The sequence below is a fragment of the Photinus pyralis genome, unplaced genomic scaffold (genome assembly GCF_008802855.1).
Source record: "Photinus pyralis isolate 1611_PpyrPB1 unplaced genomic scaffold, Ppyr1.3 Ppyr1.4_LG10, whole genome shotgun sequence".
Taxonomy (NCBI): Eukaryota; Metazoa; Arthropoda; class Insecta; order Coleoptera; family Lampyridae; genus Photinus; species Photinus pyralis.
This window is the reverse complement of record NW_022170250.1, coordinates 4682253-4707305: the sequence shown is the minus strand read 5'-3', so window position 1 is coordinate 4707305 and position 25053 is coordinate 4682253. Positions and strand designations below refer to the sequence as shown.

General features: G+C 39.5%; 3 protein-coding genes across 3 annotated transcripts; 1 reads left to right on the top strand and 2 right to left on the bottom strand.

Annotated features, from left to right (window-relative positions):
• Positions 1 to 1955: 1955 nt before the first annotated feature.
• Positions 1956 to 4421, bottom strand: LOC116162249 (arylsulfatase I-like). Its single transcript, XM_031475818.1, has 6 exons — positions 4084 to 4421; positions 3878 to 4037; positions 3196 to 3830; positions 3009 to 3144; positions 2433 to 2594; positions 1956 to 2390 (listed from the first exon to the last, which is right to left on the bottom strand). The coding sequence occupies exons 1-6, from the start codon at positions 4180 to 4182 to the stop codon at positions 1975 to 1977; spliced, it is 1608 nt and encodes a 535-aa protein (XP_031331678.1). The 5' UTR covers positions 4183 to 4421; the 3' UTR covers positions 1956 to 1974.
• Positions 4422 to 15914: 11493 nt separating this feature from the next.
• LOC116162250 (ATP synthase subunit beta, mitochondrial) lies at positions 15915 to 17988 on the bottom strand. Its single transcript, XM_031475819.1, has 3 exons — positions 17818 to 17988; positions 16396 to 17573; positions 15915 to 16343 (listed from the first exon to the last, which is right to left on the bottom strand). The coding sequence occupies exons 1-3, from the start codon at positions 17921 to 17923 to the stop codon at positions 16062 to 16064; spliced, it is 1566 nt and encodes a 521-aa protein (XP_031331679.1). The 5' UTR covers positions 17924 to 17988; the 3' UTR covers positions 15915 to 16061.
• Positions 17989 to 23933: 5945 nt separating this feature from the next.
• Positions 23934 to 24774, top strand: LOC116162282 (lactoylglutathione lyase). The gene is made up of 4 exons (XM_031475886.1): positions 23934 to 24121; positions 24173 to 24402; positions 24453 to 24523; positions 24571 to 24774. Exons 1-4 carry the CDS (start codon positions 24050 to 24052, stop codon positions 24738 to 24740), a joined length of 543 nt encoding a protein of 180 aa, XP_031331746.1. The 5' UTR covers positions 23934 to 24049; the 3' UTR covers positions 24741 to 24774.
• The last annotated feature ends 279 nt before the right edge of the window (positions 24775 to 25053 follow it).

Below are 25053 nucleotides of genomic sequence, written 5' to 3'. Positions count from 1 at the left end.
ATAACGGTACTCAAAACAAAACAAAGGCATGGAGTACGCCATGATTCAGATATCGTAGTTTATGCAAAATCAGCAAAATGTAAATAATATCAAATTGTGGCAAGAAATTCAATGATTAAATAGCTAGCACAAGAAAGAATAAAAGGGTTACTACCTGTAAATACACCTTCAAAATACCACCACCAAAAATAATCAAGAATAATAAAACCGGGAAAGCGTGTGCCTTCCGTCGACCTCGTCGCCATCTTCTTCCCATTCTCCCCTAGCTTCGTTACGAAAATCCCCTAGTATTCGGCATCTGCGCAAAACAGTCGTTGGTTATATACAGAGCATATCATATTTTTGTTTCAGATGTAAACGTGTATTGCCTAACCATCAAGGTCACACAACTTCGTGTTTATTTGCAAAAGTTTTGATACGGAAAAATAAGACTTTAGAGAAATCCTAAATACAAAATCAATAATAAAAGTGGCCATGCCAAATTAAGAGATATTCAATGATATATGAAAATTTCCTTCACATCCGACTCTTGGAGGACTCATATTGGACGAACAAATATTTTTTTCTCCAACCACCTGAATAAGACGCTATTTTGTGACAGTGTTCGGTACGTAAAATTGACGTTTTGCGGATTAATCGTTTTCACCATGGCAACTGTACAAAAAGTAGATACTTTTGGTCCTAGTACCAAAAAGAAATTGACCTTGAAAGTTGGCCAATTAAAAAATTACAATCACGGAGATATGTCACATTGACATCGTTTTACATTGCAGGTTATAAGATATTTCTATACATACAAATCAAATCTTTTTGCATATAAATGCAAATAATGATGTCACCTATACGTATGTACATGTATTGAAAATGATTTACGCTCGCTATTTTTATTTAAACCATGTGTAACGTAATTTACATATTCGATGAACGTAATTTTAATACGTATACAACCCGCCGTCGCGCGTAACGCCATCTACTTCAGACCCCTTGCACTATTATCTGTCATTTTGAATTCAAAATTTGAAAAAGTTTATTGCAATTAATTTTAATTAAAAAAACTGTGGTAAGTTTTTTATTTCAATACAAAATATAACAATATTAATTGTGTATACAATAAAATGACTGAAACTGATAGCGACATGGATTGCACTCCGCCAGAGATTATAGAAACGGCAGAACATGCTACCTCAAGATTTGCTCCCTACAAAGTCGCGAGAGGTGAGAAGTAAGAAGTCAGAACGAATAGGTTATAAGTTAACCTAAAAACTAGAGTGGCATGACACGTGAGGACAAGAAAGCAGAAGTTCTTATACTAGTAGTGAAACTGTGACTGAATCTAAATTCGAATATAATTTGAAGTAAAGGGGGTTGGAGAAAAAATTTTATGTTTTATTCGTACAAAAAATGCGTTTTCGGGACTCGGAAGGTTGCTGGACTCCGCTAACGCGTCGTCCAGCAACTATCTTCCTCGTCCCGAAAACTGACATTTTTTGTACTAATGAAACAAATAACTATTTTAAGAAGGCAAATTTTACACGATACCGCGTTTCCTTTTGGTTATTAACGCGATCTCTTCTATAGCTGGACGCAACTTAATGCTCTCTGAAAAGCTCTCTCGGTTTCATCCCCACTTTTTCTATTTTACAAGTGGCTGAAATCGGTTTCAGCGCCCATCTTTATTCTTTCTGCCAGACGTCTCTGGCGGGAACCTCGGCTTTGGCATGTCCCTTGTTGCGCCACGAAACGAATCCAGGTCATCAAAAACGGTCACGTATAACCCATAAATTCTGGCTTATCTCGCGACAACCGGGCGCCATCAACTTTTCTCACGTAATTAATCGACCAATGTCATATTAGACAAACTGGCTTTATAATAAATGAAGGCTCACAGGTCAATTGTTAAAAATATGATTGTGAATTTAACATTGTCTTATAACATGAACAACCAAACAAAAAAAAAAGCATAACAATAACTATTTATTTCTCCATCCACATCGACCAACTATTATTAAAACGACTAGGATCAGCGTTTTTATCTCTTAAATGCTGACTTTGAGGTTGTAAAATCCGCCAGTACTTCGACAATTCTTCACTTAACTTGTGAACCATGTGCGGATACTTTTTGGCCAAATTAGCCGTCTCACACGGATCGTTCATGACATCAAATAAGCAGAAGCGGTCAGGATCGCAAGGAACCGCCCGCGAGTCCACGCCTGCGCACTTAGTCGTAAGTTTCCCGCGTAACTCCACCACCTTCTCTCTCGTTAATCCGCCGTCGATGGCCCTATTCGTTAGACTCGACAAAATCGAGTCGACGTCGTAAGGCGGATTCGCCGATCTACCGGCGTCACCGCCGAAGTACCCGTCCGTCGCGAAATCCCCTAAAACCGAACCTACAGCGTACGATAAGATCACCTGTTATTCGACAGACGCACCGTTGATGAGCTTGTAATGTCCGTTGTAGCCGATTAGGCTCGAATACTCGGCGACCTCGTCTATGTCTAACAGCGCACTTGAACGGGTGGATCTGGCGCCTCTAGTTATCGTATCCCATTGGTTTATTCCGTCTATTGTCCCAAGAGTCTCCACGTTTCCACCTGTGAAAGAAAGGTCGCCATATTTAATTCAGAAGCAATGGTTAAAGTCACTAGATATATAGATAGTTCGGGAAAGATATTGAAGTCAAACCATAATTGTTTTCTTTTCGCATTTCTTTCACCACTTGATAAAGGAAACAACCTCGCACCTTTAACATTACTTTTTTTACAACCTGAAACAACAACCCGCTATATATTTGATTTATTAGGAAAAGAGAAGTCAAATTTCAAATACTTGACAGATATCTCGAAACAGGTGGAACAATCCCTAACATTAAAGGTACTAGAATCTGGTAACTTCCGCCATTTTTGGGCTAAAATCATGCGTTCTCTTTCTAACACACGAGCCCAATGGATTGCGGTACTTTCTATATTTAGTGACTTTAGCAATGGTGCTTTGTACACTCCCCCTACCTGCTGCCGCGTAAAGCGTAGGCATTAGATCGGTAATGTGCATCAGTTGGCTATTGACCGAAGACTTCTTCTGTAGTTTGGAGTAGTAGAAAAAGGCGGGTGATCTCACGGCCCCTTCGAACACCGTCGCTTTCATCTGCAACCAAAAAGATGGAGGTTAAGATTTCACTTAGAGAACCGTAGGTACCCCGCGTAACGGCCAATTTGATCCTGAATTGTCATACTCTCCGATGTTCTGCGCGCCATTGTCTGATAGAAAGACAATTATCGTGTTGTTTAAAACGCCTTTGTCTCGCAAGGCTTGAATTACAACTCCGACTGAGGTATCAAGCTCGGTAACTATGCCCGCGTACAAACGCCTGGCGCCATCTTCAATGTAGTGGAAGCGTCTGTTGTTGTCATCGATATCGGGCACCTCCAGAAGTTTTTGGTTTCCCGCGTGCGCTGCCAGGTGGGACATCATAAGGAAGAGAGGCCTCTCATAGTCGTGCTTCCTAATGACCTCTTGGGCCTTTCGCGTAAATAAATGCGTTGCGTATTCGTGCTGCAGGTGCCAGGCGGTGTAGAGATCCTCGTGCATATCAAATCCGGCGTACTCCTCGGAGTTAACGTGATCAAAGTAATTGATCAGCCCCGTCCAGTACCCCACGTGATAATCGAACCCTCTGTACGTTGGCGTGGCGTTTCTGTGCGAGAAACCCAAGTGCCACTTGCCTATCAGCGCCGTGCCGTACCCCAATTGCTTCAATTTAAGCGGGAGCGTTTCCAATTCGAGCGGCAAGTGGCGATCTTCTCCCGATCGAATTGGAAGTCCCTGAAAGCCTGCACAATTATTTAGCGTGAAGAGCGAGGGATTCGTCCGGACAAACCGTAGCGGATCGGGTACTGCCCCGTTAGCAGGGCGGCACGAGATGGCGTGCAAAGTGGCGCGACGTAAAAGCGTTCGAGGATCAGCCCGTTGTAGGCCAAGGCGTCGATGTTCGGCGTGGGAATTTGGTTTGACCCGTGATAGCTGACATCGTTCCATCCCTTAAAGATCCCTAACCGTTAAATATTCTAAAACGATTAATCTCACCATATCATCGGCCAGGATGAGGACAATATTCGGGTTGATTTTTAGTGAAGCGTCCCCATAATTAATTAAACAAATTATTAACGCAAGTTTGACGCGCATTCTTATTTTAGTTAACACAATGAAAGACTGCCTTGAAATATGAATGGAAATTCGAAACTTGTGCGTTTCATTATAATGTAAGTTTGACAGTGGGGCGAGGAAAACTACATTTACATAATATACATACGAATTTGTTATCAATTCAAATGCGCTACGTGCTTTATCAAGCTTCTAAGATTAAAGTACTAAGTTTACGGTTTATCGGGTAGGTACCTACCTACCTTATCTTCTGTAGCATTTTCTTAAATTAAATAAAATAGGACGCGAACTCGACACGTTCGCATGAGTACGTTGATATACAATATTTTAAACAAATAGAGAGCACCGACTATACTGTTTACCCGTACATATTTAGTTCTGCTATTTATAGACAACCAACAATACAACAAGCCATTACAGATAGCGAAACCCAGTTACTATAGTTAAATCTGTTGTATTTTGTTACAAAAAATTACAAGAAATACTTAGAACACATTTTATAATAAATATTACATTTCAAAAATCTCTTATGACAGATGCCTACCCTGATATAAATATAACATCTTCCTTTTTAGCGCATTTTTGCAAATTTATTTGTAAAAAGTAGCTTTTAATCTCACTTTGGCTGGCTGGCTGGCTGGCTGGCTGGCTGGCAGCAAATGTGGGCGCGTAGAAGAACTCTTGTAGAAAGGCAACGGGTGTACGTGTATCTACAGGGCCGTGAAATTTGTCAACCTTAGGGACATGGCTACATGATGTGGGTTTGGCGACATCTGGGCGTCATCCTCGAGCGTAGTATACTAACGTGAAGGTTTTTCAGTTTTTTCCTATCTTCTACTACAGTTTTGGTTCGATTCTTTTCAAATTGGTGTCGTCGGAAAGATGTTGTAAACGCGCACAACTCCTGCGTGGCGGAATTTTGTTTTTTGTCATAGGGGCGAAATTAACGACCTTTTGCGAGGCGCGCGCGCGCGTCTTCGAGAAGTAGTCAGGCGCCTTTTACTTTCCGTTGCGAACTCACGCGGTTTAACGTTTCGTGAATCTCGAATCGCTGTCTCTCTTTCTCGTGTCGCCAATAGAAGTGAATTGCGAGTGAACGGGACGTCGGAAGGGGGTACCGTCAAAGGAAATGTGGTAGCCCCCGACACGATTTTCCTGATGGTGGAGTCAAATCTTCAAACACGAATTGCTGGTGAACGGGACGTCGGAAGGAGGTACCGTCAAAGGGAATGTGGTAGCCCCCGACACGATCTTCCTGATGGTGGAGTCAAATCTTCAAACGCGAATTGCGGGTGAACGGGGCGTCGGAAGGGGGTACCGTCAAAGGAAATGTGGTAGCCCCCGACACGATCTTCCTGATGGTGGAGTCAAATCTTCAAACGCGAATTGCGGGTGAACGGGACGTCGGAAGGGGGTACCGTCAAAGGAATGTGGTAGCCCCCGACACGATCTCACTGATGGTGGAGTCAAATCTTCAATCGCGAATTGCGGGTGAACGGGACGTCGGAAGGGGTACCGTCAAAGGAAATGTGGTAGCCCGCGACACGATCTCACTGATGGTGGAGTCAAATCTTCAAACGCGAATTGCGGGTGAACGGGACGTCGGAGCGGTTAGTGAATGTAGTAGCCTTCGACAAGATCTGTTATTGATGGTTGAGTCGAAAGTGGCTAATAGAATACTGATCTGCCACACAAAAATGCGCTGAAGTCCCTTCGATCTCAAACGAGGACTTTGATAATTTTTTTTTTTAAAACAAACAAATCAAAACAAACTTAAAACAAAACATTATTATGAGATTACATAAAATAATCTTTAAACTTATTCGGTAATTTAACAATCCGACCACTGTTGTTTTGTTTAATATTAGAATCAGGAATTGGGTCATTTGAAGGATCAATTTCACAGGTGGTTTGATTGTTAATAGTTTCTAAGTTATTATCAGCGGTGTTATCAGAAGAACGATCCATATTTTGAGTTTGATCATGATCATTTGAGCAGTTTGATGAGTTGTTAATTTCAAATTTTGTATTAGTTGGTTTTAGTTGGCTAAAGTTTCTTCTAACAACATTGTTCTTATTATTAATTACATTAAAAGATCTAGGAGTGGAATGATTACCAACTACTTGTCCTTTTTCCCAAAACTGGTCTTTTATAAGAACATTATCACCTGTTTTCAAATTTTGGTTAAAATTTTTTGCACTGGTCTTTTATAAGAACATTATCACCTGTTTTCAAATTTTGGTTAAAATTTTTTGCACTTTTTATCGTGATTTCGTTTAAAATATTCCTGTTTGGCTAAAAGTTTTTTATGTGCATCTTTAGGAATTGCGGGTTTTAGTACTTGTGTGTGAATAGGAAGCTTGGTTCTGGTTAGTCTGTTCATGAGCATTTGACTTGGCGGTATACCAATACCCGAAACAGGAGTATTTCTAAACTCCAATAATGCGAGGTGGATATCAATATTGTCGTAAGAACATTTCTTGAACATTTGTTTAGCAGTTTGAACTGCACGTTCTGCTTGACCATTACTGCGTGGATATTTAGGAGAACTTGTGCAAAACTGGAAATTCCACTCTTTGGAAAAATTCTTGCATTCAAAGGAAGAAAAAGGCATATTGTCACAAATTACTGTGTTGGGAATACCAAACGTCGCGAACAATATTTTGAGGTGTTTAATAATTTCTGACGAGGTTTTGTTTTTTAATAGAATGATCTCGAGCCATTTCGAGAAATAATCTTGTACAATAAGATAGCTATTACCTGCATAATCCATTATATTACAAGCTATTTTATAAAATGGTATATTTGGTATCTCATGTGGAATCAATAAATCCCTTTGTTTAGCATTTTGGTAACGTTCACAAACATAACAATTAGATATCATATTCTGTATGTTACTTGACATGCCTGACCAAAATACAATTTGTCTAGCACGTTGTTTGGTCTTAACAGTACCAAAATGAGGTTCATGAAGAAGCCGTAAAATATAGAATCTAAGTTTATCCGGGACTATTAATCGGTGGTTTATAAATAACAAGCCATCTTCGACAGATAATTCTGCTTGAAACTTATAATAGTATTTAATTGAACCGTCCATTAGTTCATTACGTTTAGGCCAGCCATTTATAATATAGAACATTACCTTTGACAAAACTGGATCATTGGCAGTAGCCTGTATAAATTCCAACTTTTTAGCATCTGAAATACTTAAATTTTTGCTTAAAGTATGAACAGTTTCAGAAATCCATTGATCATCACCTTCGCTCTCTGGAAAATTTAGGTAAAATCGTGAAAGCAAGTCGGCAATAAACATATATTTTCCTGGTAAGAAATTTAACACTGTAATTTTATTCTCATTCTTTGCAAACGCGATGAGGCAATATCTCCAATTTTTTTATTCATCAGAGTTACCAAAGGTTTGTGATCAGTATTTACCTTTATTTCGCGACCATAAATGAAGATATGAAACTTGTTTACTGCAAAAACAATAGCGAGAAGCTCCTTCTCTATTTGGGAATAATTTTTCTCACTAGAACTCAAATTACGAGAAGCAAATGAAATTGGTTTGTCATCCTGAAGAAGACAGCACCCCAGGCCATCTTTGGATGCATCGGCTTGTATGGTGATTTTTTTAAATGCATCAAAGTTAGCTAACACATCAAAGTTAGCTAACACTGGAGCATTAGAAATTATGTTTTTTATTTTATCTAGCACAACCGAGTGTGCAGTTAACCATTTAAATTCAACTTTTTGTTTTAATAATTCACGCAATGGAGAAGTTATATCGGCTAAGTTCGGTATAAACTGTCGCAAATAATTTATCATTCCTAAAATACTTTGCAGTTCTTTTACATTTGTGGGATCTTTTAATCCTTTAATTGCTGCTATTCTGTTTGGATCAACTGACATTCCATCCTCCGAAAAGATATGACCAAAATAATTAACTGAGGGTTGCTTAAATTGAACCTTGCTAGGATTAAATTTAACTCCATTTGCAGTAGCTCTTATGATCACGGAATTTAAAATTTGATCATGTTCCTCGGAGGAATCGGCAGCTATCAAGAGATCATCAATGTACACTTGAACACCCTTCAAGTTTCCAAAGATTCTTTCATTAATGGCTTGAAAATATTCTGGAGCCATATTAAGCCCAAAAGGCAAACGATTAAATTTGTAACAACCAAAGTGCGTAGCAAATGTACAAAGATCACTAGACTTTTCAGTAAGTTCTACATGCCAAAAACCTTCCTTTAAATCGAGCACTGTAAAAAACTTTTTACCTTTAAGGTTTCCAATTATATCTTGAAGAGTTGGAATAAGGACATATGCGGGTCTTTTAATTTCTAAATTTAAATCACGAGGATCCAAACAAAGTCTTAAGGAGCCATCCTTCTTTTCAACAATTACGATATTATTAACCCAACCAGATGGTTTATCAACTTTTGAAATAATTTTTCTATTTTCTAAGGATATCAAGGTTTCCTTTAATTTGTCACGAATAGCAAATACCCCTAGGAGGGTTAATGACCGGTATGGCTTCATTATTTATTTGGATTTCACATTTATCCTTAAACTTACCCAGATCTTGAAATAATTCTAGATTATTCTTAATAAATTCATCCTTAGTCATAAACTTACCCAAGGCATCTACTTTGCGTGCAATAAGATCTAACTTAGTACAAGACTCAAGTCCTAATAACGGAGAAACAATTTTGTCTACAATTATGAAGTTATCAGTAAATTCAACGTTGTTACACTGAACTTTTAGTGGAACAATGCCAAGAGATTTTAAGACAGTACCACCAAATGCCTCCAAAATTATGTTTGTATTTTGTAACTGAGACTCTGGAACACCTACTTCACTTAACATTTTACGCGACAGGACATTCACATCTGCACCAGTGTCTAGTTTAATAAATTTAATAGGCACATGATGATCACCAACGTTTACATTTTGAAACCATGACTTAATTGACAAAACCTTTTTGTTCTGATTTCTTACCCCAATGCTGTTAATGGTGAACTCCAACTCGTCAGATTGCTCATCCTGTTCGTAGCACCTTCACATTTTTTACTTGACAGGAAACTGCAAAATGATTTAACTGTCCACATTTATTGCAGCTTCTCCCAAAAGCAGGACATTCACGAACGCCATGAACAGTCTGACATCTTCTACATTCAAACCTTTCACTACTCGTTTTGGAAACAGACTTATAATTTCGGTTTGCTGACTTTTTCTTAATGACCTCAACTTCGACTGAAGCCCCTTGCAAATTTCTAGCTTGAGATTTTGAAATTTCTGCAGCTCGACATAAATTCACAGCCTTTGCCAAATCAAGATCCTCTACCCGTAACAATCTTTCCTGCATGACCTTGTCATAAATCCCTAAAACAATTCTGTCTCGGACCATCTCATCACTTAATAATCCAAATTCGCAGGACTTGGATAATTTCTTGATATCAGTTAAGAACTGATCAAACCCTTCTCCTTCTTGCTGCACTCTACTAAAAAATTTAAAACGCTCAAACACGATATTTTTCTTGGGACTACAATGGTCATCGAAAGCTTTTAATACTGCTGGAAATGACACCATGTCAGTTTCGGACAATGTAAAGGTGTTGTATACTTCCACAGCATCTTCACCAATTATATTTAATTGAATGGCTATTTTTGTTTCATCGTCCTTTGTTGACTTATCGGAAGCTTTCAGGTAAATTTCAAAATTTTGTCTAAATTTACGCCAGTTTTCACTTAAATTTCCCTGTAGTGACAAATTAGCTGGAGGTTTGAATTCCATTTCGGCTTTTCTTCTTATAATTAGGTTCAGCCGTTCAACAATACACTTATTTGATGTTTCGGAACCTATACTTCTTGAAAACTTTGCTCAGTTTAATAAACTAACTGCCTCGACTGCGCCATGTTGTATTTTGTTACAAAAAATTACAAGAAATACTTAGAACACATTTTATAATAAATATTACATTTCAAAAATCTCTTATGACAGATGCCTACCCTGATATAAATACAACAAAATCCCCTGAATGTCGTGCTTTTTTGGTAGCCCCGCCAAGACCTCCAAGGGAAACAAGTATTGTCATTTTTCAGCCACCGTTAAAATTTATCTTGCACCTAAGATAGATAACTCGCCCCTCGTTCGGGGTTTCGAGCCTACAGTTGAAAATCGAACACAATGACGGAATTAGGTGTCGTAACTCATTTGATTACAGTTTTTGCCACCCCCGTGACTGCTTCATTCGGGGAGAAAATGTTACGGCAAACATGATGGAGTAGCAATTAGACAAAGCACAATAAAATACGAACAAGAGAACACACAAAACAAACTAATGTAAGAAACTCCAAACAAAAGAATCGAAACTTGTCTGCATGAATGGAATTGCACATGTTTACATTAGGCAGTTCATTAAACGAAAAGCACACGTCATTTAGGTACGTTACGACTCAAGGAATTTTACAGTTTACAAATAAATTCACGTAAATAAATAATTTGTTCAATGAGAGAAAGGAAAAATACATAAATATGGATTTATAGAACATAAGCAATATAAAAACGTGATCAATACCTGTAGACAAAACACAAAGGTTTGACTGGTAAAAACGATTCGACTTGCTTCCGAGAAGGACAAAAACAAGATGTCCCTTTTTAGCGCATTTTTGCAAATTTATTTGTAAAAAGTAGCTTTTAATCTCACTTTGGCTGGCTGGCTGGCTGGCAGCAAATGTGGGCGCGTAGAAGAACTCTTGTAGAAAGGCAACGGGTGTACGTGTATCTACAGGGCCGTGAAATTTGTCAACCTTAGGGAGATGGCTACATGATGTGGGGTTGGCGACATCTGGGCGTCATCCTCGAGCGTAGTATACTAACGTGAAGGTTTTTCAGTTTTTTCCTATCTTCTACTACAGTTTTGGTCCGATTCTTTTGAAATTGGTGTCGTCGGAAAGATGTTGTAAACGCGCACAACTCCTGCGTGGCCGAATTTTGTTTTTTGTCATAGGGGCGAAATTAACGACCTTTTGCGAGGCGGCGCGCGCGTCTTCGAGAAGTAGTCAGGCGCCTTTTACCTTCCGTTGCGAACTCACGCGGTTTAACGTTTCGTGAATCTAGAATCGCTGTCTCTCTTTCTCGTGTCGCCAATAGAAGTGAATTGCGAGTGAACGGGACGTCGGAAGTGGGTACCGTAAAAGAGAATGTGGTAGCCCGCGACACGATCTCACTGATGGTGGAGTCAAATCTTCAATCGCGAATTGCGGACGTCGGAAGGGGGTACCGTCAAAGGAAATGTGGTAGCCCCCGACACGATTTTCCTGATGGTGGAGTCAAATCTTCAAACGCGAATTGCTGGTAAACGGGACGTCGGAAGGAGGTACCGTCAAAGGGAATGTGGTAGCCCCCGACACGATCTTCCTGATGGTGGAGTCAAATCTTCAAACGCGAATTGCGAGTGAACGGGACGTCGGAAGGGGGTACCGTCAACGGGAATGTGGTAGCCCCCGACACGATCTTCCTGATGGGGGAGTCAAATCTTCAAACGCGAATTGCGGGTGAACGGGACGTCGGAAGTGGGTACCGTAAAAGGGAATGTGGTAGCCCGCGACACGATCTCACTGATGGTGGAGTCAAACCTTCAAACGCGAATTGCGGGTGAACCGAACGTCGGAAGTGGGTACCGTCAAAGGGAATGTGGTAGCCCCCGACACGATCTTCCTGATGGTGGAGTCAAATCTTCAAACGCGAATTGCGGGTGAACCGAACGTCGGAAGTGGGTACCGTCAGAGGGAATGTGGTAGCCCCCGACACGATCTTTCTGATGGTGGAGTCAAATCTTTAAAAGCGAATTGCGGGTGCACGAGGAAAGTGGGAAGCGGTTAGTGAATGTAGTAGCCTTCGACAAGATCTGTTATTGATGGCTGAATCGAAAGTGGCTAATAGAATACTGATCTGCCACACAAAAATGCGCTGAAGTCCCTTCGATCTCAAACGAGGACTTTGATAATTTTTACAAATAAAAACTTGCTTTCTCCTCAACTGAAACGGAAATTTCTCGCCATCTTTCACTTTAGAATTTAAAAAAGTATAAGAAAATTTACCGCTTCATAGCGAACATGAACGCAAATATGTCTAGCGATAACAAGCGATATCAAGAAACATATTGCGGAAAACGAGCGCGGTTGCCACGATCTCTTCAGACCTAAAAGTGTCGTTCCGTGTTGCGCGTTTCCTATTCGCGAGTTTAAATAGAAAATAGGTTCCGTTTCACAAGTTTTAACGGACGAGATTTAGGGCCGATTCTACAATGCAGATATATACCCAGAATAAGCTATACCTAGAATAAATTTCGTCAGTTGCGTTGGTTACAATTGGGTCAACCAATGGGATCGGATTCGCGAGTGGAGTGGTATTATTTGAGCCCGTTAAAAATTATATTTGAAGACGAATTCGCGAGCGATCCCATGCAGTGTTTAGTGGTTTTTCTATCATTGATTTTCGTAATTTTAATATTCCTAAAAGAGTCGATCCATGAGAATTGTTTGTAAGGACAGATTTGTATTACATTCATGAATAAGAATCGAATCCATACAAAGGGTGAGAGATTCCACTCTGTATATACAACTTACGACGATACATACATTTTTGAGAGTTGGCAACCATGCAATTTCTAAGTGGTGGGGAAAAGCTGCCTGCACCATCTAGAAAGCACGAACGTTAGTTACGTTGAACATTTTGTCTTGAATGGCGGCCGTGAACACGTCGCTCCATAAATATTTGTTGTTATTTTGTGTTTTTTTTAATGCAGGTAATAATAATCTTTGCATTTCTATATACCGTATTTGTGTTTTGTATGCCACATTTTATTTTTGTGTGTGTTTGAATCTTGTTTTTGAAATTTACATGGCGTAACCGCAATGCAGAATCACATATGTGATACCGTTATGCTATTGTTTGTAATTTTTTATGTTTTTTGTGTAATGCTTGCTTAGTTTATGTTTATTAATGATTAATAGGTTTTGATCATTTTATTTTAATATGTGGAAATTACCGATTCGTTTGATGTATGTACTAACTTGTTGTTTGTAACTAACAATTTTCTCCGTGAATTAAGCAGTCACGGGGGTGGTAAAAACTGTAACCATTTGAAGTACGACACCTAATTCCGTGATTGTCTTCGACATTCAACTGTAGGCTCGAAACCCCGAAATCGGGGGCGGGTTACCTATCTTGCAAGAGCGGGATTACGCTAATCAAAGCTCTTCAGTCTAGAATCTATGTGCGACAAATTAGTGGCGATTCAATAATTTCTACATATCTTGTTTTTAGTTAAATTTGCCTACAAGGCCATGTCATTTTCCATCTTGCTTTTAACAAAAGTACTTTATTGCATCAAAGATGAGTCACATCCTGTGTATTTCACCCTTTCTTAGAATCTTGGTATCTGCTTACCTGACCCATAATTCCCAAAACTTGTTTTTAACCTAAATGTTAGGTACCTCTTGAAATTTACCTGCTACTTTTTGTGATGTTATAATTTCATGTTACGCATTCACATCATTTCAAACAATTAATCTTACTACACAATTTAATATTAATTTGACGGCTGGTTTTTTATTGGTTAGTTCTTTTTTTCCAGCCTATTTCTATTTTGATTCCGTGAACTACCATTTTCAAAAGTTTATTTTTGCAATGTAATTTATTTTGGACTAAAATTTCCGAGCTTTTACAATCAATAATAATTTGCGTTCATTATTAAACAAACTTTTCACAATTTGAGTGTTTTATTTTACGTTCCTTCTCTACTGTGCTTCAGGTCAAAGCGTTGTTTACAACTAACGTAAGGAAGCCCTGCCGTAGATGTTTGATCACGTGCCACTTTTCAAATTTAAGCGGGATCTTATTTAGTTTTGGAGGGAATAGTCACTCGGGTCGCCATTTTTAAACGTTGCCGGGTTGACTTTATTTCCGTGTTCTCATAGCGTGAAGTTAGCGTAGAACCTGGGGGTTAAGTACACTACAAACATGAAAAATTTAATGATATTGGTGGGCAAATTCAAAGTTTAAGAAACGGAGTATGTAGAAATTAATAAAATTGTACCTCATATCTTACCTAGACTCAAAAGTGGAGGTTTTGCTAGCAGGGTCTCGCCCTTGAGGCCGATGACTGGTCCCTCGTTCGGGAAATGCCAGCGTAAAGGTAAGGCTTTGGATAGAGTGCGATGCCGTAACAGTTACATGGGTTCGATATCTACCACATAAACAAATGTGCAAATATGGCGATAAGACCATGTAACTGAAGCATTTACTAGAAAAACACAAAAAATGTGAAGGCTACTACCCTGCACTGAACAACACGAAACGCCGATAACTTTAATCTTGTCTTGAAGAGCCGCGCGGTTGCCAGATTTAAAAAATTTTTAATGTGACAAATGAATCAATTATGAACCAGTGTATCAGTTTTGCCAATAGAAAACCAAAATACCTTTTCTTGTTTGTTTATAGTGGAAGTTCAACTAAAAAGTGAAACTAATAATTATTGCCCTTTTATTTAAAAAACTTGTTTTTAAGTAAGTCCTTCGGGTCGTTATCTGGTTATTTCTTACAGCTCAACAATTTGTAGGTACGTAATGTCCACCCATGGTGGTCCATCTCTTGTTGAAATTTATACCTGCTACTTTTTGTGATGTTATAATTTTATGTTACGCATTCACATCATTACAAACAATTAATTTTACTACACAATTTAATATTGATTTGACGGCTGGTTTTTTTAATGGTAAGTTATTTTTTTTGCCAGCCTATTCCTATTTTGATTCAATTTTCAAAGTTTATTTTTGAAATTTAATTTATTTCGACTTAAATTTCCGAGCTTTTACAATCATAATAATTACGATCATTATTTAAACAAACTTTTCACAAATGGAGTGTTTTATTTTACGTTCCTTCCCTACTGTGCTTCAGGTCAAAGCGTTGTTTACGTCAAAAACTCGGTAATTTCCACATATTAAAATAAAATGATCAAAACTTATATGAATGTTACTTCAGGGACAAGACCTAGTAATCAACATCATTAAACATAAATTAAGCAAGCATTACACCAAAACGTAAACAATTACAAACAATAGCATAACGGTATCACATATGTGATTCTGCATTGCGGTTAAATCAAGTCAATTTCAGAAACAGAGATTGAAACTCCCAAAAATATAAAATGCTGGATACAAAACACAAATACGATATAAAGAAATACAAAAATTACTACCTGCATTAAATAACACAAAATAACAACCAACATTTATGGAGCGAGGCGTTCACGGCTGCCATTCAAGACAAGATGCCAAACGTAAGCCCCGTTCGAGCTTTCTAGATGGCGCAGGTAGCTTTTTCCCACCTAGAAATTGCATGGTTGTCAATTCTCAAAAATGCATGTATCGTTGTTAGTTTTATATACTGGGTGGAACCTCTTAATACCTACTTTTAATGAACTGCTCAGCTAATATTGTAATGATCCTGTAACCTAACTAGTACAATATTTAATGCATAAATTGAGAATTTTTCTTATGGTTCTGCAGTGGTACTAGAGAAGCCGCCCCTGGCAGGTATTCTTGGGAATCATTCCCAGAAAGAGATCTGATGACACAATGTTTGGATCTCATTGCTAGGCAAAGAAAATTTGCACTTTCTACACGACGGGGCTCTTCCATATTAGGCTGGGACGGTTAGGCAGCATATTTTCGAATAAGTAGCCTAACAAATCTATTTATTTTTAAAATTAAATTTACATACAGATGACAATGACATAAGTTAACACTTCCTGCTTGGTAAAGTTACAATTTTTATTCAAAAAAAGAACCATTAACGGATATATAAAAGTTTTGCTAAAGTAGAATTTAATTACTTTCCGCGGCTAATTTTTCAGCTTTTTGTACAACCTCCTCAATCGGACCCACCATGTAGAAAGCGACCTCTGGTAAATGATCGTAGTCACCGTTCAGAATCTTTGTGAAACCCTTGATGGTGTCGGCTAGAGGTACCAGTTTGCCGGCGTGACCGGTGAAAACTTCGGCGACTTGGAATGGCTGGGATAAGAAACGTTGGATCTTACGCGCTCGCGCAACGGTCAATTTGTCGTCTTCTGACAGCTCGTCCATACCCAAGATGGCGATGATGTCCTAAAGGGTGAAAGAATGTCAAGTGGGTTGCGGCGGACTACGTGATTTTTACCTGTAGGGATTTGTAATCTTGCAAGATCTTTTGTACACCACGAGCAATACCGTAGTGTTCGACACCGATGATGTTGGGATCCATAATACGGGAGGTGGAATCGAGGGGATCTACGGCGGGATAAATACCTAATTCGGCGATGGCACGCGACAATACAGTCGTGGCATCCAAGTGAGCGAAGGTTGTTGCGGGGGCGGGATCGGTTAAATCGTCAGCGGGTACATAAATGGCCTGCACGGATGTGATCGAGCCCTTCTTGGTGGTCGTAATTCTCTCCTGCATGCTACCCATGTCCGTGGCCAAAGTTGGCTGATAACCTACAGCCGATGGAATACGACCGAGCAAAGCGGACACCTCAGAACCGGCCTGGGTGAATCTGAAAATGTTATCGATGAACAGCAACACATCTTGGCCCTCTTGATCGCGGAAATGTTCGGCGACCGTCAATCCGGTCAAGGCGACACGGGCACGAGCGCCGGGCGGCTCGTTCATTTGCCCGTACACTAACGCCACCTTCGACGTCTTATCCTTCAGCGAAATTACACCGGACTCGATCATTTCGTGATATAAATCGTTACCCTCGCGGGTTCGTTCGCCTACGCCGGCAAATACGGAATAACCACCGTGGGCCTTCGCCACGTTATTAATCAACTCCATAATCAACACAGTTTTGCCTACGCCCGCACCGCCGAACAGACCGATTTTACCTCCCTTGGCGTACGGGGCGAGAAGATCGACGACCTTAATACCGGTCACCAAGATTTCCTGCTCGACGCTCATCTCGACGAATTCCGGCGCCTCCGCGTGAATGGCGGCTAACTTATCCGTACCGATCGGTCCCCTCTCGTCGATCGGCTCGCCGATTACGTTAATAATTCGGCCTAGGGTTTCCGAGCCGACCGGAATACGGATTGGGAAACCGGTATCTAAGACGACTTGCCCGCGTACGAGACCTTCGGTACCGTCCATGGCGATCGTTCTGACCGTGTTTTCGCCCAAATGTTGGGCGACTTCGAGCACGAGCCTCGTCTGTCGGCCTTGCACTTCGAGCGAGTTGAGAATCGGGGGAAGATCATCTTCGAATTGCACATCGACTACGGCACCAATAACGGCTACAATTTTTCCTTGCGCCCTCTTCGAAGCTGCTTTCGGGGCTGCCGCCGCTGCATAACTTCTTTCTAAAATAAAAAAAGGATTATTTACGTAACGAAACCAATATGGCGCACGGGGATTATGTAACCTCCAAATTTGAAGTTTTAACTCAAGTTTTTCGCAAAGTACCCTTAATTAGGGGCATCTACAGTAAGTAATTGGCAGATTACAAGATTTACTGCACAAATCGGACTTAAACCGGCCAATGGAAGGCCTGTACAATGGAGGGTTGTAACGGGTAGGCAATTGACGAACGCAAATCTTACTTACTCGAGTTGTTATAACCAGCAACGGCCTTTACGGTTTCGCTTGTAACCTTTTCACAAGTTTTTCCAGCCAAAAGGCTGGAAGCGGCACGAGTTACGGCACCCAACATGGTCAGTCTCCAACAAGAGCCGCAACACGGAATAACTACAACTTTGGCCGACAGGCGTGCCAGTGATATTTTCCTTTTGTGCGCGGTCACTTAAAGTAACATGCGCGTTAAATTACCAAAAAATCTACTTGCCATTTTAACGTATCAAAAACACCGAAAGATGAAAGGTAAAGAGTTATCTTTGTATAACGAGCGGTAGAAAAATCGGAATTGTCTTCACGGGGGACAAAGTCATGGATATGTGTCAGTTTGAAGTTAGCGCCCATTTGTTTCGAGAAAAGGGACGCCATCTGTGAGTTTAATATTGTACTATACTGTATTCATTTTAAGAAGGTAGCGGTAGAAAGCATAGGAAAGCTTTGACCTTCACTTAGATTGGATAAAACATGAGTCAGTATTACAATGAAACATAAAACGACTGGTCAATTTTGTAAGGTGGTAGTTTATGTTGCCAACTAAACTGCCGAAGTGTCATTAGCTGTTATTGTCAAAGGTTTATTTCTGTTCGTAGTGCTGAATATTTCTACTTTACAATAATTTGGTGCCCTTTTATATTTTTCCTGTGTGTGTTTATCTTCAAACACAGCGCCATCTACTACCCTCTTATAATGAATGCAGTATAGAACCGTATTTGAATTTTGAATCTCGGAGGCGGATAGGTACCATTAGTCTACAACTCGAAAATAGAATTTTGGTGTTTTTTTAGCGCACCCTTTGCCGAAAGGATCAAATTCACGCTTTTACTACGAGCATTCCCTTCTTGAGTTGTAACAAGTTCATTTCTTCTTTGCATCATTCCGTATTTACATTCGGTACGCCCTGTATATAGGCGGATATGTACCATATATTTCTACTTCTGTGGGTTGGATTAGTTCCGCCAGGTGGCAGCACCTTACGGCGCGAACCATAGATATATAAATACCTAGATACAGCCATCCTTAACAAACGTACCTCGGTTTTTAAAAAACATATCAAAGAAATTTGTACATCTCTCCATTACTTTCTAACCAAGAAGAAACATGTTCTATCTCTTTTTATTGCATTAACCACTATGTCGTACGCGAATCGGACGCTTAAAACAAACTTAGCGCGTCCCATAAGTCATGTGACAGTTGACACATTTCACGATTGCGCGAAATCAAATCTAACTAAAAATATTCGCCCTAAACATGATGGGCGGTTTTTTCACTAAATATTATGTGATTATTGCGTTATCAATTGAATACGAATAACATTAGTGCTTGCCATAATGATAGACGCGTCCATAATTGTTATTCCTGAAATAGTTTTATTACATAGAGCTACGCCATTCAAATTTGGGACTATGTTTACCTTGTTTGGCATGATGTGCTGCAGTGAATTCATTGCTGGCTTGCAGAATATCAAAAAAAACCGTAAGTAAGTAAAGTTTATGTTCAACAATTTAATTTTAATTGCATGGTTGTAGGCGTAATGGTTACGGAGATTAAGTTGCGACAGGAAGTGAATTCGTTTCCAATTATCATTTTGGCCTATATGATGTTGATGCAGTGCGTTTGTATCATGATCACAAAGAAGGATCCGTGCAATATTCTTAGGAAAACGAGATTTATAGACTGTGTGTGCGTGCAATATCAAATTTTGGTCGCTACGCGTCTTGCCTACCTTTCGGCATATGTCCAATCGGTGGGGTTTCTTTTTGAAATTATAGTGCTAATTGTAGTAAGTAAGCTACACGTGTACATTTATTTAAAATAAATACAACATCTTATAGCAATGATATCCAATTGGTGATAATACTCATTTAGTGAACATTCATTACGTTTATAAAACTTCACAATCCGAATCATCGTCAGATGAAATTGACAAATCCGAATCATCACTGTCATTATTAACACTTATTATAAAGTTCAGAAACATCAACCAATATAACTTCTCTTTTAAATTAATCACTTTCCACATGTTCACACACTTTCTTCCATTTGTCAGCTGTAATTTTTTCAAATTCGTCATTTTCCAGCTTTCTAAGTAACATCTTCCATTTTAAATGTAACATTTGTTGCTGCTATGCGATTTAAATAAATAAAAAGGCGGTTTATTTATGTTGTAAAGTCTCAAATCTGATAATTTTCTGTGTGATTTGTGCTAACAATTTGATTGACAGCTATAATAAATAATGCGAATCTTGTCTTCCATGCTCAGGGTACCTCTATAAAGGATAGCGCTATACGTAATTAATGTGCCGAAAGTGATGGTAATAGATGGTACGTCCTTTTGAACTATGTTGGGGTATGGCTGTATCTATGTATTTATATATCTATGGCGCGAACCAAAATTTCACACACAAATCACATGATTTTGTGATTTCACATGCTTTTTCTGATTTGTGACTGTGATCGAACGATCAACCAAGCCGTGCTTCGTGAGAAAAGAAAACACGTGGCTAATCTTTGCCACCAATGTTAGTTAAAAACTTTGGCAATTCTATCCGTATTAATTGCGAGACAAGTAGTCTGCAGCATTTTACCGTTCATCTGGCTTCAACGTGAAACTTTTTTCTTCGAATTACGGACATACCGGAAAATGTGTAATTGAGGAACGCTTGGTATTTAATCCCTCTTAAATTTACTTAGAGGTAACGAAGGGAGATAAGAGAGCGGCCATTTTATGAAGACAAGGGAGAAATCATGTAACTACCTACTGTTTCGACATGATCGAGAATGCCCTTTTTTTTGCTTGATCGTATATATTAATTTTTGTGTGGCTGCGACACTCCATCAGAGATACAGACATTTTTAGCGGGGTACCGAGATTTGAGCTTACCGCAAGCTTCGTAGATCCTTCAGACATTTATTCATATATTCCGAACCCTGTGGTTTGGACCCCTTTTGTTCTCTTTTAATTGCAGAGATGAATGGTGCAAACAGAGCTCTCTTTGCTGCCTCACATCTGGAATGTTACCTAAGGTAAGTGTTGTATTTTATTTGCTTTGTTGTTACCGAACTTGCGTTGGGATACTTTCGTTACTATTTGTGACCGGTAGTAACGTAACCATTTTGTAATTTATATGTGCGATTCATTTATCAATCTTAACGATCATTTTTCATTAAGGAACAGTAATTGGGGGCAATCATTTTTGAAGTGGAATATAATTTTTGGGAATTAATTGGGGGGGTTTTATGATATGTGCAGTGTGTAATTACACTTATATATTATTTTGCAATTTATTTGAAAGCAACCAGCAATATAGAACCATTTTATATTTGCATTTGTGGTTATTGTCCATCCTGTATCTTCCCAATTTTATGCAGGGTGAGTTGATAGTGTACATTAGAAATTGGGTGGCGCTCAACCATAACGCACGGAGATTGTCTTGCCCAGAACGAACTTTACTGCTTTGAACTTTCTCTTGCTTCCATATTTAAATTATCCCTTACACTTTAGACAGTTGTACGCAAATTCAAATTTTAGCGCCCTTGCGTTTGCACAGTACCGAGGGAGTCAATATCCAACACATCTGCAAGTAATGGTCCTAGGGGTCTATCAAGCCGACACTGAAAACGTTGACTTACCCTGTACTTACCGTTGGCAACTCTGAGAACAAACTACGAGCAGAGCCATCTGCCTTTCAAGTCGAAACGACGGACGTTCCGCGGCAGTTTTGAATTTAGATGGCAGTCGGCTCGATATGGGCGGCACAAATGAACTCCTACGTTGTGTAATCGGTTCTTGTACGTGTTGGGACGTGAGACATAATTGCGAAGGGAATTAAATAAAAGACAGAGCTTTTGTGCGTAAGAAATGACAAGAACAAATATATTACGCGCACAACAAGACTATACCAGGGAAACCTTCTACGGGACAAAAACCCCGGTATAGGCCACACAAATACATTAAATAAATCACCTACAGCAACGAAATGCAAGTGAAATACAGGGTGGCCAACTAAGAATGCGAGGTACTGTATCTGAGAATCTATCCATCGTAGAGGCTTGCGGGAAAAAAACTTATTACTAAAACGGCCACGAGCAAAACCGGGAAAATATTTTCTGAAATGGCCGCTAAGGGGGTCAACTGCAATCTGGAATCTAAAAAAGTGATGTTTCTTTGAATTCCGCTATATTAACCTAACAAAAAAATGTCCGTTCTTTGAAGTTGACGATAATGTGAACAATTTTTGTTTGACAAGTTTTCCTGATCTCTAAAAATGAAGTGGCGGGGGGTATTCACAGGTTTTCGTACAGAACACCCTGCATCTTCAGCTACAAATATTATACTATTTGAAGTTTTGTTAGTTTCACATACCACCACTTGAGGGCCTTTTTCGACATTCCGACAGAAATGGTTAATTTTCTCAAAAAAGTAGCAAAATGATGCCTAAACAAATTCGCGAAAACAGCATCCCGATACCTTGCATTTACGGCGGCATTAAAAGCTTCCTTTTTTAAATCGATCCCCCTTAGGGCCACAATAATTATATAATAAAAATAATTCAGGAAAAATTAGCTTAAACAAAATAAAATTCTGAGGGTATGAGATGCCCCAACCTTAGCAACGTCCTGTGAATATGATTATCAATACGAAGCACCCTATAAATCATGTTAGTTACACAAGCTGCCAACCGAAGCTCGTGGGATTACAGAAAAGGGAAAGAGAGCGAAGATGAGATGGATGGAATTTCTTGGAAGATCACATGTGTTTACAATTTCAAACACCTGCAGTCCACTTTTTTCTTAGAAATGCGTGAAATGCAGGGAATGGGCGATTTTCAGGTGGTTTTTAGGGGTATTAGCAGATCAAATTACCGCGTGGCTTGGCTTGGTCAAATAAATAGGATTTAACATGTATGTGTTCATGTCTTTGTCTTGTAACCGGCTTGTCTTGAAATATTTTGTTATACCTTCATCATTGCTGTGTGCTTTTGCTTTGTTATATCAGGTGAGGTATTTGCTTTATTCAATTAATCTATAAATGTGTGTAACTTGAATGCAGATTGTAACCCTTTACTTATGTACTTACCGAATTCAATCACTTGTACCTTTAATGTGTAACCTTTGTTGGTATTGGCAATCACGTTCCATTGTCGGTAAGGCTGTATCTGTGCTTTACATACTTGCATGTGTACATATTTAATTTGTGTATTGTGCTTTTTAGTCACTCTCGATTATTCCATTGCATTTCATTATATTTGCTTATTTGGGACTGTGAGTAATGAAGGAGGGAAGTGTGCTTGTTTAGAGGGGATCGAGCTATTCAAGTTTATACCTACGGCCTTGGTGAACCTAACACTAACATTTTCACTCGTTCCGAATCCAACAACTTTAGCCTAGGTCTACAGGGTTCCCACTGGGCCTGAGTAATCCTCCCGCCCGGCGAGGTATATTTGACATCTCTTAGCTTTTGGTGTTCCTTACCCATAAAACGCCCTCAGTGCCTGCTTAGAACTCCGTTATTACACAACGTAGGTGTCCTACATGACGATCACGATCTTAGTGCACTCGGAGTGGCCCCCGAGTGACAGATTCTCGCGGGAAACTTAAGCGAGAAGATTCAAATAGGCGGCCATATGTTAGTTTGGCATTCCCGCTACTACAGAACATGGTCAAATATTCCGGTGTGATTTGAAGTTTGCGGTAGCCGCCAAGGTAGCAGGCTAAGATCATTACAGAGTATAACATTTTCTTTGGCCTAAATTTTAGGTTAGGGACAAGATATCGAGATGAGATGCGGTTTTCACGAGCTTGTTTAGGCATCATTTAACTACTTTTTCATGAAAAAAAGATCATCGTGATCGTCATGTAGGACACCTACGTCGTGTAATAACTGGGTTCTCAGCAGGCACTGAGGGCGTTTTATTAAACACAATGGAATAAATTTTAATTTATAAAATGAGCTAAAAATGCAGAAATTACGTTTTGTAGAAGTAAACAGAAATCCCCTCATCTGTCAAATTGCTACAGCGTTGCCGTCGTGACACTAATTGTCATTTTTGCCCTATATTATAATTCACTGTTAGGTACGCCACTGTTATTACAAGAAATCATAAATTAGGCAACAAAAAATGTGAAACAGAAAATAACCAAACCGCAAGATTCTCAGCACAACCCGAGGACATCTCCAACGAAATCGACAATCGTGTTAGCAATAATGGCAGGGACAATTCCAATCACCAACGACGAAGCCGTGAAACTCTGTCAAGAACCGGAAAATGCGACACAGGTACTCTACAAGGTATCAAAATTATTACAACTGTAGGCTTTTATAATGCAGGACTTCATGTTTCAACAAACAATGTATCGCATTAAAGATCCACGAAAAAGTCTTCCCTTCTACACCGGCGTCTTGGGTATGCGGCTCTTGCTGAAACGTGATTTTCCCGATATGAAATTTACGTTATACTTTATGGGGTACGAGGATGCGAGCGATTTCAAAGGCGAATTAAGCTCAATAGAACGAACCGAGTGGGCTATGAGTCAAAAGGCGACATTGGAATTGACACAGTAAATTTGTACGTTTTAAGGCGGAGGTCATCTCAATTTTTGCATTTTAGCAATTGGGGCACCGAGGACGATCCCAATTTCAAAGGGTATCACAACGGCAATTCCGAACCGAGAGGATTCGGTGAGATTCTGTTGGGAATTGAAACCGTAAACTAAAGCTTGTTGTAGGACACATCGGGCTGATGGTTCCTAACGTTGATGAGGCGTGCGAGCGATTTGAGCGTTTGGGCGTGAACTTTATCAAGCGTCCGCAGGACGGTAAAATGAAAACAATCGCGTTTATTGCCGATCCGGACGGATATTGGATCGAAATTTTGAATAACAAACATGTTGCTTAGAGTGCTTAGACAATAAACAGTTGCTTGTTGAAAATTTGGGTCATTTAGTATACTTTAAGAGTAACATGCACTTGTTTCGAACAAATCAACCTTTGTGTCCTATATTGGGAACTCTTAGTCCTTTTTCCTAGAAGTGTCGAGCTTGGTGTGCCAGTAATTCGTCAATTTCAGTGGCGTGGTGTACCTTCATTGTTATAAAGTGCTTTTTATTCGCGATCCAGATTGACAGTGAGACCTCTGGTGGCGGCACATTGTAATTAATATTGGTGGGTTAAGATCGCGATTTTGTTTATTTATAATAGCCAAAAGTAAT